Source organism: Haliotis asinina, chromosome 15 (genome assembly GCF_037392515.1).
Source record: "Haliotis asinina isolate JCU_RB_2024 chromosome 15, JCU_Hal_asi_v2, whole genome shotgun sequence".
NCBI lineage: Eukaryota > Metazoa > Mollusca > Gastropoda > Lepetellida > Haliotidae > Haliotis > Haliotis asinina.
Window position 1 is genome coordinate 23,804,106 of NC_090294.1, and position 13,978 is coordinate 23,818,083.

Genomic DNA, 13,978 nt, shown 5'->3' on the forward strand with positions numbered 1-13,978 from the left:
ACAGCCATGAAAAATTGCATGAGAGGCTTCTCACACCATTTCCCATGATGAATAAAGGTAAATTGTGTGTTCTCAACCACTATCCCCTCACATAACCCTGAGCTGCGTCAGTGGAATCTTTCCGTCCTGCACTTTGTTGGGAACCGGCCTGTCATGGTCTCTTTAGAAGCTTGGCACTCTGCCCTAGTACCAGGTGAGAGCTGGTGCTGTTAAATTGGCCAAATTACCCTCAGCGTTTTATTGTGCTTTGAGTATAGCAGTTAAGGCTTTGATATGGCATTCTGGGAAAGAGGTTGCTGTTTTTGTGGGGCTTCTGATAGTTTGTTGTTGTCCTCATCATTATCATCGTCATCATCATCATCATCACCATCATCATCATCATCATCATCATCATCATCATCATCACCACCATCATCATCATCATCATCACCACCACCATCATCATCATCATCATCATCATCATGATTTTGTTTTAAAATCTACAGAAATTAGAAATTTGATAATATGGTCATGAAAAAGTGCCAAATGCATTTAGATTCAGTTCATTTTGATTAAGAAATTGGGGTCATGAAAGTAAACATTTCTTTTCAACTAATCACTCTGAGCAAAAAGTAGAGTTTAGATATTCCTCAAGAGTAGCAAATCTTAGGCTGCACCCTGGAAGATCAGAAGATATTTAGAAGAAAGTGTTCAACACTAGACTTGATACCGTGTCTGAGCTGCATCCAGATACATTCCAGGAGCTGAGTGAGTGAGTGAGTGGGTTGACAACAATACAAGAATCTGTTTAAAAAAATCGCCTCATCCGAATAAAGAAGTTGGTCATCCAGAAAGTTTGTCCTTATCTGAGTGAGAATGGAAAAGACAATCCAATGATCAACAGCATGAGCATTGATTTATGCCATTGGCATACGGTTACACGTTTTAACCAAGTCAGTGAGTCTGAAGTCCTGCCTCTTACGATAGTAAAGCATTGGTTACAATATTCTAGCTATGTCTCAGTAGGGACACCAAATATAGGTTTTGCACATTGTAGCCATGTGGTGGATTTAACCCTAGGATCTTCATCATGATTATCAAATACCAGGCTAGGCTTTATACCAGGCTACCTGACCACCCCTTTCTGTATATCAAAGGAAATCTGACACAGTGGTGGTAGGTTTAGTGACCATGGTGGTATATAAGGTGAGAATATACCACAGTGGAAGCCCTCAAAACCAGCATCCATCCAATCCAGCATGCTCTCAATATCAGCACTAGAATTCGGTCCCTGCAGAAGCTAGTTAATTTATTATCATTTGCGTGCTCTCTAATCTGGTGTCAGGTTACTCCATACTTCAGTACAAGTGTGTGGGTTGACAACAATACAAGAAACTGCTTTAAAACATCGCCTCATCCGAATAAAGAAGTTGGTCATCCAGAAAGTTTCTCCTTATCTGAGTGAGCCTGGAAAAGACAATCCAATTATCAACAGCATGAGCATTCATTTAGGCAATTGGCATATGATGACGTGTAAACCAAGTCAGCGAGTCCGACCTACTGCCTCTTATGATAAGCATTTGTTACTGAGGTTAGTTCTAACGTGAATCTCCACAAGTCATCCTGGAGCTGTCCCTGAATGCACAACAATACATTGTAATATGTTAATCGAGCTGGTGGTCTTCAGCCAGAACCTTATAAATCTGTCTGGTTGTTCCCTCCATGGCTACTAAATCCATTTTTATGCAACAGTTTACTGTCCCTGCTGTGTTTGGTTTGTTGTCTCAAGATCTCTCAAGAATAAACGAGTTGTCCCCAGTGCTCACAGTTATGCTCTAATAGCTTTGCACTTTCATGTTTTCCTGATTCCCAATATACAGTACGCAATAAGGCTCCTATGAATTGCTTGGCTGCAGCACTGCCTGACTCTTGGAGTCACTGAGTGAGTGAGTTTAGTTTTACACCACTTTTAGCAATATTCCAGCAATATCACGACAGAAGGACACCAGAATTAGACTTCACACATTGTACCCATGTGGGGAATAGAACCCAGGTCTTTCACATGATCAGCAAAGACTAAAACCACTAGGCTACACCAGTGTCTCCTTAACTTTCTGGGAAACCAGCTAATGTGAGATCTAGGATACGTATGCTAATTCATAAGGTGCAGTAAGTTAATTATTGTCTGAGGTTTTGTTGCATGAGATGAGAAGTGACAGTCTTCTCTTTTGTAGCCATTAGCCTGATTTCTTGTTAAATTTCCAGGTGAGTTGTGTTTTGATGAAAGGGAGTCTGTTTTAAACTGACATTTTCACTCCAGGGTAGGGTGGAGTTAATCTCTGGACATTCCTTATGTCCTGCTGCTCTATTGTAGAAATCCGAAACATCGTAATCTTTGTATAAAAACAAAGTAATACGAGTTTACTTAAGGTGGGTGAGCAAACTGAATTTTCATGTCATGACTGCGACAATGAGTATATGTGAAGATGCCATGGAAACTGTTTTATATTAAGATGAATTATAACATAACCTGTATGCACAGAGTACCTCTAGCCAATGTATCATAAATAAACTCATCTCTATGAATCATGTATAGACTGGAAATTCTTTTGATTTTGTTCATGGCAGACCATCAATTTCTTCATATGGTCTTCGTGAGAGAACATTCAAGAGCTAGGTAATAATATAAAAATTCACCTTGAAGCTTCATGAAACAGATCTCAAACATCAATGTAATTGATGAGACATTTTAAAAGACTAGATTACTATCTTCAGAATTCTGAATATTATTTGCAAGAACATTTTCCTCATGAAAATTCTTAAATAAGCATAAAAGAAAGCCTATTACAAGTGGGGTTTTAAATAAACATATCTTCATTCAAATGACCTATCATGTTCAAATGTTTTTACTGTAAAATCAAGGTACATGTACAAGTAGATGACTATGGCCAAACCAGTGTAATTTAATTCAGGGTTACCAGATTAGACTTTGTGGAACTTTCACAACAGTATACAGTGTCAGTCATCACTACACCTGAAATTAAGTCAGTTGTGGTCCTGCCCAGACCTGGCGTTGAGGTTTAATCAACATGGGAAACGCTAGCCTGCCTCCATTATAGCCATGTAAACCTGTTTTGATATTGTCCTGCGCTGAGAACGTATAGACTTGTGTTGAGGTTACGTGGATTAACCCTGTAGGAAAGGAATTCTTTTGTCTTTAGTGAACAAATAATGTCAACTGTGTTCTTGTGGTTTTATAGCATGTTAGTCCTTAGCACAGATGAAATGGATTTGTTTGTTAAATCCATATATATTTACTTCTGTCTTTCTTATAAATTGTGTATAATCAGATGTTGAACAGAATGTCTTTGTCCAGTATGGTTTGTTTTAACTGTAAGGGTGGATTGCAGTGTGAGTACTTAATTCCTGCTTGATTAATACTTTTTATGGTTGTAGATAACAGTATGCAAAAACTATCAGAAAAATTATATTGGATGAGGATAGTCTTGAGCATGTAAAATTTAGATGTAAAACATTGAAAAAGGTTTGGGATAAGGCAATAAAGTTCATCTTCAGGTTGATAGGTACCTTGTCAAGCAAGATCAAAGGAGTAAATAGATACCAAGTGAGATGATATGAAATTGTATTCCTCCCAGGGAGTTGAGAATATATGTGGACTTTATTTCCCACTGATCCATGGAGCGAAGCTTTGTAGAAGGTTTTGGATTACATGCATCTTTATTGTAATGAAGACTGAACACTGAACACATTTTTTTAAGATATATGTCTCTGATGTCTTAATCTATTGGCAGTTTCAAACCATGTGCAGCAGGAGAGAGGAGAGATAGTTGTAAAGGTATTGGCAAAGAGCAGGAGACCTGCTATAAATAGCAGGCCTAATGCAGTTAATACTAAGGTTTCTGTTCTAAAGCCTTGAAGAACAGTTGGCGTACAAAATGAGCAGTGATGTTGCCAAAAATGAGTGGAAGGAGCAGTTTTGACACATTCACAATAAGCTTGCTGAAGACTGTTTTCACAACAACTTCTGTTTTTGTTTATGGTGAAACGGGAATCTTATTATGATGTGAGAATGGCTGTTTATGTTATTTTAAGGGATGTAGCATTTTGTTACCGATGTAGTACAACCTGACGATCACATAATGACCATGATGACTATGTTCTTTTCTCTTGGCCTAAGATGGTGCTGGGGTAGCCTAATGGTTAATAACGATAACGACTTCCCAGTTGAGTGTTTGTACCGTAGTAAACGCTCACAAAACCAACACCCCCTATCCGGGCTCTCCTGTTGATTGGCTGAATGTGTATTCAGTATAAGTATGTGCGGTAAATTGGTGAACGGCACGCTTCACTTGGCAGATTAAATTAATTGGCGTCCCCGAGTTAGTCAGTCGCTCACTGTGTCAAGATGGCTCAAATTGAAGATTAGTGGAATTAACTACACAGTGGATTACGTCACATCATAAATTATATAAATGTAGGATTGTATTGTATTTTTTAATGTTATCTTTATTGAAGAATAAAGAATATGATGACTATCCACAAGTTGTTCAGTTGTATTTTACGTCACACTGAATATCATTCTCAGGTTGAAAAGGGAAAAGTTCACTAAACCGGCATGCTCATTATACCGGCATATTTTGCTGCCGGTTTAGAGGGCTTCCACTGTACTCAGAATGTCTTAAAGGCTATTCTTCCACATTACTACAGTAAATATGTTCTGACAGACATTGTCGATACATGTGAAAGTTCTACTTGCTAAGCTTTATTTAGTGGAAAAGAACCCTCCTTTAGACAAATAATGCACATTTATTATAAGTTTAGGTATTTGTTTTCGAAATTAATTCTTATTTCATTTGTTGGACAAGAGGATAAAGTTTTGAATAAAGTTAACTTTTTGTTTCTTCCACACTTTTAACAAGAAAATATGGCATTGAATACATCATGCATGTTCAAAGTATATTTTCACCACTCTATACTACCCATCAAAAGGTTATACTCACTTAAAGCACTTAATATATGTAGTGTGTGTGTGTGTGTGTGTGTGTGTGTGTGTGTGTGTGTGTGTGTGTGTGTGTGTGTGTGTGTGTGTGTGTGTGTGTGTGTGTGTGTGTGTGTGTGTGTGTGTGTGTGAGAGAGAGAGAGAGAGAGAGAGAGAGAGAGAGAGAGAGAGAATTTCTGTACTTTGGGGAACCAACTGCAACTGTTTAGACTTACACAAAGTTTCACACAGTTCCTTTATTCATGGACTGTCCACATTTATTTACAGTGCTTTATTTCATGTGTAAACGGTACCTTTAAACAGTATGGAATATTTTGCAAAATCTTGCTTAGAACAGCTGAAAGAAGTAAGTGACTACATTTGAGTCAAGTGAGAGAACTTTTGATGGGTAGTATAGATGCTGTAAGATTGCAGTGTAGAATGAACATATCGAGCACTGAAACAGACCATAGAAGCAGCCCAGGTCCCTATTCCCATGCAGGTATAGAATGCTGTACCTTGATTTATGCCTCAAGCACCTGGACAGGTGAGATGTGTGGCCAGATAGTGCTTAGCAGCTGTTGTTTTGTCTGTTAGCTTCAGGTGCTGCACTTCCTTCTCACTTGTCAGCTTGTCATCAGGATAATAGTATGTTGTCATCCTTGGCAGCCATATTTAATGGAAGTAATATCTTCACTGAGTGAAGCTTTGCTATAAAGAACAATTATTCCATTAGACCATGGAAATATGATTGTTTAAACCTTTCATTGCTCATTCAAGTCTAGTTCCACCACATGTTGGTCTCAGATGGATACTATAAACAGATAATTTTTTTGAGTCTACAGCCTGTCACACTGACCTTGATTTGAACATGCTTTTGTGATCTTAAAACATATATAATACAGTATCTTGGATACTGTTGTCTTTCAAAAGACAAATATATGTCTTTCTTTACACATTTCTTTCCAAGAGTTAGTTTGTGAGACGTTGCAAATAACATGCTGTGTTTTCATAGTCTGCAATTCACTGTATTAAAGTTTGCTTTTTCATAGCATTGTCAAATTAAGTTCCTTGCTCCTCACCGGTTTTGCATAAGGGAACGCCAACACAGTTTAGTTGCAACACAATACTTTGTGTCAATGTTTCTGTTGTGAAGCTAAACATTCCTAGGTTCACCTGTCTATTTATCCTCCTCTAGTTCAAAGCCCAGCAAAATTTCTCTATAGTCTGATCAGCTCTAGTAAGAATAGTCTACATAATATGCTAAGATCGTCTGAAAATAATGTTCAGAACCTTGTATGGCACAAACTCCGATGAACTTTATGGTAGAATTACATTAATTTGGTCTGATAATGGATGGCAATGACAATCTTGTTACACTAATATTCCAAAGGGCATATCTAAACATACTTTGTTCCTTGTAGCAGTCTTGAGACTAATAATTTCTATCTTTGATCATGATTCTAGCTTCATTTCATTTTCCTTAATTCCTTAATCTATCTGGTTTTTGCTGAAAGTTTCATCAAAATTTAGTGGTAACTCATTGACATTTAGTTAATAATTATTAATCTCTCTGATCTGTTTCGTTAGTCAGCCCTTCTGAATCATGACATTTACTATACTGAAACAAAGTACTTGTGTCAAAATGTGTAGAGAATGGGTATTATGGCCACAGACACCAGAAATGGGTTTCATCCATTTGGAGAATCAAACCTGAGTGTTCGGCGTGATGACAGAATACTTTAAGAACTTACTAAGGCTTACCCGCCTCCCCATAAAGCTGCGTAATGAAGTCTGAAAACCTTCAAAAAAAAAAAAAAAATTGTTTTAGCCGTAGTATTTTTGTTATTTTAACTGTTTTAATTTTCTTATGATCACCACTGACTGAAAGGATGGTGTAAATCCCAGTGAACTAGGGTTCATGCAGGTAGTAAAAGCAGTATAAATCTGCATGGTCCCTAGTATGGTGATCTACCATCAGTTGTTGGTCATTAGACTGTGTTTTATACTGTATTGTCTTCTTTAATTTTAATGTTTATAGTCATGTCTGTAAGACTCTAGTTTTTTTGCTGTTCTTCACCTACAGGTTTAAGTCTTCAAAATGTTTTTGTCTTAATTGTATAACTTGTTTTCTTCATGATATGGCTGAGACATTGCCAATTTGACGTTAAATATCAACTCACTCACTAAGACTGTAACTAACATAGGCAAGAGCATGTCATGGTACAAGGATAGCATAGATCATTGTTTCACAAACATTCCCTACCCTGGCAGACCATGTGCTATATATACCAGGAGCACCTGCTTTATGTGCAGCATCCTCATCGTCATGGGAACTGCAGGAATGAAAAGTCTGTCTGATCTTGAAATATTGCTCCCTGCAGCCTAACGCTAGTCTCTGAATACTTGTAGTTTTAGTAGAAACAACTAATTCCTTATAAACTACAGGGACATCAGAGATGGACTGATTCGGAACCTGAGGAAATCTAGACTTGCTTTATTAGAGGGTGGGGCAGAAAGAAAAATAATAGTGACTGCATGACAGACTACGCTCCCTCAAGCTTCACATGGGGCTGATATCAAGATTATGCTGACAATTTGTTTCTGAATTATATAATTTCCGGCCAGAAATCTTAATTTTCTGCAGATCCACAGATTTTTTTTGTGTGAATTGTCTAAAGCTGTGGCCCTATGACACTTGGCGCATTTTTGTCTATTTTTAACCCATTCTCATCCCAAATTTTCTTAAGTTAAAATTGTCCTTCTGGACACATTGAAATGGAGCTTTAAGAATCTCTTCATTTCATTGGAGCAATTACTAGACTTACCAAACAAATGTATACTTTCTTTGGTTTTCTTGAACATTTAGCAGATCTTTAGTTTGCTTCATACTGGAGTGATTCATAGAGAATCTGTCCAAATCAATGAAGAAAATGAGGCATACCAAAGCAATGCAGACTCACATAGGTTATTCACATTATTTTGCATAGCCTGCATGAGAGCTTTCATTAAAATGTCTTTTATCTTAAAACACTTGAGAACAAATATCAATATTGTATGTTTTCATGCTTGATCATATTGATGCTTGATCATGCTTGATCATATTGTTTGTTTTTCCAGGTGAGCGATGGGAAGAAGCTCCGGCCGAAGGTCAGCAACTGTTTTGGTAAGTTGAGGAACATACCACTATTAGCTAGTGGTTCATTTCTTGCAAACTTTGGGGCATTTTTACTCAAAGTTGCTTCCCTGAAGTTTATTGATAATTGATCAATGGTTAACGTTTATCAATCTTATCTTACACATAAATGTCGCTGTCTGATTGGCTGAGCACTCTTCTATTATTTTCAGTGTACCCCGTGTACAAGCGAGGTGCATTGCAATACACCCTGCTGCTGATAGCCACTAATTCGGTACTTGGTGGTAGTTACGATTTTTATCTTGAATAACATTAAATGACATATGATGCATGGAAATTACCAATGTTTTGCAAATGGAAATCAAGGGAGATAAATCTAAATCTGTTTCTCTTGTGTAATCTGCAAAATCTAGTGATGGCTACGAAAACATTTGACTCTTTCCAATAAATAAATATTGACAAAACATTCAAATGTAGTCTCTGTGAATATTAGAACGGGAATTACATCGCAGCGACTTCACTAGACAGTGCCTGAAAAAAAACAGCTAAATGCAAGATTCGAATTGTTGGATTCATACAGGTTGGCTGAAGTGTACGATCCGATACCCATGCTTCAAACAGCTGAAAATTAACATTGAGGTGTTCGGTCAGATAAATACATTGTTGTTTATCAGTGCTTGCGTTAACACAGGAATGTGGGTTTTTCATGCAAAAAAATAATAAAACCATGCAAACAATATTTTGCACACATGTTTTGTATGCAGACATTGTGATCTACATAATTTAAACAAGTACCTTAAAACCACAACATATAGACAAACAATAAATTTTAACATGATTCAGGATTGTGCTGAAAATTTTACTCCCAAAAGATTTGGACTACATATTAATAATTTTATTTCTGCATGCACTCAAAACCTACCAGAGTCACTGTTTATGTTCCCTGAGCATGAAGGGACAACTTATAGTATCATACTTCAGCAGCCAGCCATATTCTCAGTGCACATACAGACATGGTTCAGTGAAGTAGACTTCATACAAATGGGGCTATTTCTATTTTTATTTCTTAAATATGTCTTTTTTGTCACAACAATACCAGTCCATCTCTTCATGTGTTGTTAGCATGTTGTGACAGCTTAGTAAATTAGTGAGCAGTGACAGCTGCAACAGAGTAAGATATGAACGCACATGCTGTTCTGCAGGGTCCGTAAAGAACTGATGTTCTTGGACACCATTGTTTGATAGCACAAATACAGCTGCTTCATGGCAAGGACATGAACTTCTCATGCTGTAGGAGATTCTGTACTATGTTCAACTGCATATCCTTATCAGGGGGTTTGGACTTCCAGTTCTTGGCGCTAGTGACAGGGTGAATGGGCAGCTCTCTCCAGTTGATACGTTTTCAACTAGAATATTATTGAAAAAAACCCAGAAACAGACAAATATGAGACAGTTATACATTTAACATAAGGTAAATAGACATTTTTTTTTCATATTAAGTTTAAACTTCATTGCTTATAGGTATGTTTTACATTTCTCATTACATTAGAAGAGGATTTCATGTTAAGTTGATTAAAAGGGGATTTCAGGTTTAGTTGATTAAAAGGGGATTTCAGGTTTAGTTGATTAAAAGTGATTTTCATGTTTACTTGGTTAAAAATGAATTTCATGTTTAGTTGGTTAAAAGGTTATTTTGTGTTTAATTCCTCGAAAGGTAAGTTAAAATTAATGTAAGCCATAGTTAATTTCCACTGGGTATGTTATATTTGGGAGTGCACTTTCTTTGTGATGTACATACATATATTCTAGTGCTTTTGTTGGGTTTAATCCCATCTGGCATAATACACATCTTGCATTTGACAACTTTCTAATTGGCATTTTGTATTAATCTAATGAATGTAAATAAAATCAGTGGTGCTGTTTAGTACATGACAGTTGTGCATCTGATAGTTTTGGTAGTTTCAAATGTAAGCTCTATGTGATTTGTACATTGTTGAAGCTGGAGAGAAACTTCCAAGAGTACACAAATTCAAATATTTTCCCATTGACTTCTATGGCATCAGTATATTTTTTAAAATATTAAGTAATCCCTGTACAGCTGTTACATGTATAATCTGTTCATAAAGCAGCGATAAAACTGAAAAAAGACTACCTCAACCTGTTCCTTTTCCAAGCCCAGGAAGTTAAACAGACCAACACTAGTTCCGCTCAAAATATCACCTGCTTGTTATTACATCCTGCATAAGTTATTATGTTTATAAAAACGACTCTGAATGTTTGAAAAATATGGTCAGTTTTGATAACTGGATTAATGTACATTTAAGAAACCTCTCACATAAAATCAGACAGATGGTTCAATGTGTTCTGAACACTCCCTACAAAAACTGCTTATTCCAGCGATTTAATCTGATTTGGTGTAGTATAACCAAAAGCTGCTCATTGAGCAAGACTATTACTTAAATTTCAACACATACAGAAATGTGATTAGGCAAGAAATCTGGGGTTTTTGGAAGTGAAAAACATTGATTTCAAATATTGAATACAATATCTCAGTTAAGATTTGCTAATATTTTTTCAGAAGTGCTGATCTGTTTTATCCCAGTAATCATTAATTCCACAAGTTGATGTTCCTTGAGTATGTAGAAGTGTCATAGTCTCAGAATCAAATGATTTTCCCATCAACAAATCCCTTTCTGTAGCCATGCTCCATGGCTGTACTGAAGGTTAAACATGTGGATGTACAGTAATTCTATCTTTTAAAGAAGCAAGTCTAGATAAGCATGCCAGTCTGTTAGAGATAATGGTTTTTACAAATTATCAATTAAACTATTAATTATTGATTTAGATACTTGTTCAAGTCTACCTTTTCTTCAATGTAGCAGTGTAGATTTTCTTCTATTTTTGTACCTCCCACCTTGCTGTTGTCCCTTTGCAATTTTAATGGTGTTTCAAAAGCAAAATTAAGCTTTAGCAAAGTGAATGTACTGTAATACTCCGTGGGAATTATGGCATAGCTTCACCTGTGATGATGATGATGATGATGATGATGATGATGATGTACAAATCCGGGATATAACGGAACAGAAAGTTGGCCAGGACACATGGCACAAGAGTCCTTTTCCTGTGGTTACACGTGACCTAGCAAATATGACTGTCATGTCATGTCCTTCTTTGTGTATTTGTGGCCATCTCAAGTAACAGACAGATGGTTTTGACAGGGAAATGCCCGGTGTTTCAGAATGTATACTGAAACTCATGTAGCTTTCCCTAAGATTATCAGTCTTTGATGAAGCATCAGTAACTTTGTTGTGTCTCTTAGTTATCAGGATCTCCTGATTAGGGGTTGGATTCTCCTGATTAGGGGTTGGATTCTGTGAGTGAGTGAGTGTGTGAGTGAGTGAGTGAGCGAGCGAGCGAGCGCAATGGCAGTGGTCTGCAAACAATCGAGTCTGGACCAGACAATCCAGATATCAACTGCATGAACATCAATTTGAGCAACTGGGAACTGATGACATGGGTCAACCAAGTCAACGAGCCTGACCACCCGATCCCATTAGTCGCCTCTTACGACAAGCATAGTTACCTTTTATGGCAAGCATGGGTTGCTGAAGGTCTATAATCTACCCCGGGACCTTCATGGGTCAGATTCTTTAAATGAGGGAGTGGGTATGGTTTTACTCCGCTTCTAGCAATATGTCAGCAATATCACATCGCGGAACACCAGAAATGAGCTTCACACTTTGTACCCACGTGGGGAATTGAACATGAGACTTGCATGACAAGCCTGAGTGAGTGAATGTGTTTAATTTTATGGCACTTTTAGCATATTTCAGGGACACCAGATATGAGCTTCACACATTGTGCCCCTGTATGGAATCGAACTCAGGCCTTTGGCATGACAAGTGAAGCATGACAAGCGAACACTTTAACCACTGGGCTACCCCACCACCTCTTTGACTGTTTGACTGACATTCATGTTGTTTTCTTTTTATTTGACGGGAAATGGGGTTTGGTTTTCCCAGGCTAAACACTACCTGTCATTAAGAATCTCACCATTAAACTGTGCCATGCCTGTTTCCAGGAAGGGGTAGATGGAGTAGGTTAGACTTCAGTCATCATACCAGAGGTCCGAGTTCCATTCCCTGCTTGTTGACAATGGATGAAATTATAATTTCTGTCCTCCACCATCAGCTTTAGGCTGTTATACGCATCCACTCGTGGCACGTTCAAGACAGGTGTTTGATTAAACACATGGATACAATGAAGATATTTTCTGATGTTCCCCACCATGATATTGCTGGAATACTGCTAAAATTGGTGTAAAAACCTCACTACTCTCAAGACAATCCAGCCCTGACACAGGCAACAGACAATAGCTACAAATCTAAACTAACAACAAGATGCAATGTTTGTTTGTTCTCTGCGAAATCAATGTCATGTTCCCCATTCCCACAATTCCTGCCATAATTCAGGTTGCAGAGATATGCGAATGTGGCAATATTCAACCCAGGTATTTGAGTGGTAAACATGCCTGTTGATTGTACACAGTGACTGTGTGTGTGAAACATTGTCTTCAGCTATCAAAGCGTGTCTCCAGACTTTTGATGTGTGCCTGTTGGAAGAATGCCAATAATCTAGAAAGAGGAAGGAAAATATCTCGGAGTCTCATACAAAGCTTAGCCTTGATAATACCCAATATGTCAACAACTTTTTGGCAATTTGAAATGTTATAATGTATGTCTTTGTGTTCATGTGCTTGTCAACTTCAAGCGGGTATTGTGAGTTTTTTTGTGGGTCTGCTCTGTATCAGGGCAATATGGGAAAACTCATTCTTAATGTACCCTTTCACTTTAGAGGTAATCATCAAGCACAATAAAAACGACTCCAGGCTCAGCAAATCATATGAGATAACTGTATCATTATTGAATTGACTTCATGCACAAAACCCAACATGGGCACAATGCATTAAGCCCATTTTTGGGGCCCCCTGCTGTGATATACTGGAATATTGCTAAAAGCAACCTAAAACTAAACTCACTCACTCACTCTTACACAGAATGTGTGAGAGTCAGTTAATCTAGAGAGGTGTTATTGTTAGTGAACATTGGTTAAAGGTTAAGGTTAAAGGTTAAGGAAACTCACATGAACCTTTGAGAAGGTTGACCCTGACAGACTTTACATTTTTCTTGTTCTGCTCCAGTGTTCATGGATAACAAGTTTTCCCCGTTCCTAAAACACATAACCTCAAGAATTTTGCTTGTACTAGCACTGCCTGAACCAGAAAGTGGCAAGGTATATAAGGGCTTGTGGGGTCCCCCTGTAAAATTTTGAAATTTAGACATCATTTCCTTGCATTTTAGAGCATGCTGTCATCATTCACAAATCAAATTAGATGAATATTTTGTTTTGTTGTTTCAGGGGCTGTGTATGTTTTTCTGTTACTTGTTCCCCGAACATAAAATATTATGAAGTGTAGATTTATATGCATGAAACACATGAACACTGTGAACACATGCACTGAAAATGTTTATTTGTTTCACCCATATTTTGATCAACAGAATGAAGAGCGATTGAAGGATAGGTTAAACAAACCCACAGACAAAGCCCAAAGTCCATCTCTGCACCTGCAAGTCTGTCAAAACTGAATATAGATTACAAGGTCTGGTTCGTGAAATATTGGGGCAATGGCGTAGCCTAGTGGTTAAAGTGTTCGCTTGTCCCACCTAAGACCAAGTTCATTTTCCCACACGTGTGTATTTTGTGAAGCTCATTTCTGGTGTTCCCGTTGTAACTATGCTTTCATATTGTTAAGGGCAGAGTAAAACTATACTCACTCACTGGCTGTCATAACATCAGAGTGTGCT

At 37.5% G+C, this 13,978-nt stretch overlaps 1 protein-coding gene across 1 annotated transcript in view; it reads left to right on the plus strand.

The window, feature by feature from the left end:
* The window catches only part of LOC137265431 (pleckstrin homology domain-containing family A member 1-like), a 68,311-nt gene that overhangs the window by 35,808 nt on the left and 18,525 nt on the right, over positions 1-13,978 (plus strand). The window contains exon 4 of the mRNA XM_067800829.1: positions 8,099-8,144. Within this exon, the coding sequence (XP_067656930.1) occupies positions 8,099-8,144 (46 nt within the window). The remainder of the gene's footprint in view (positions 1-8,098; positions 8,145-13,978) is intronic.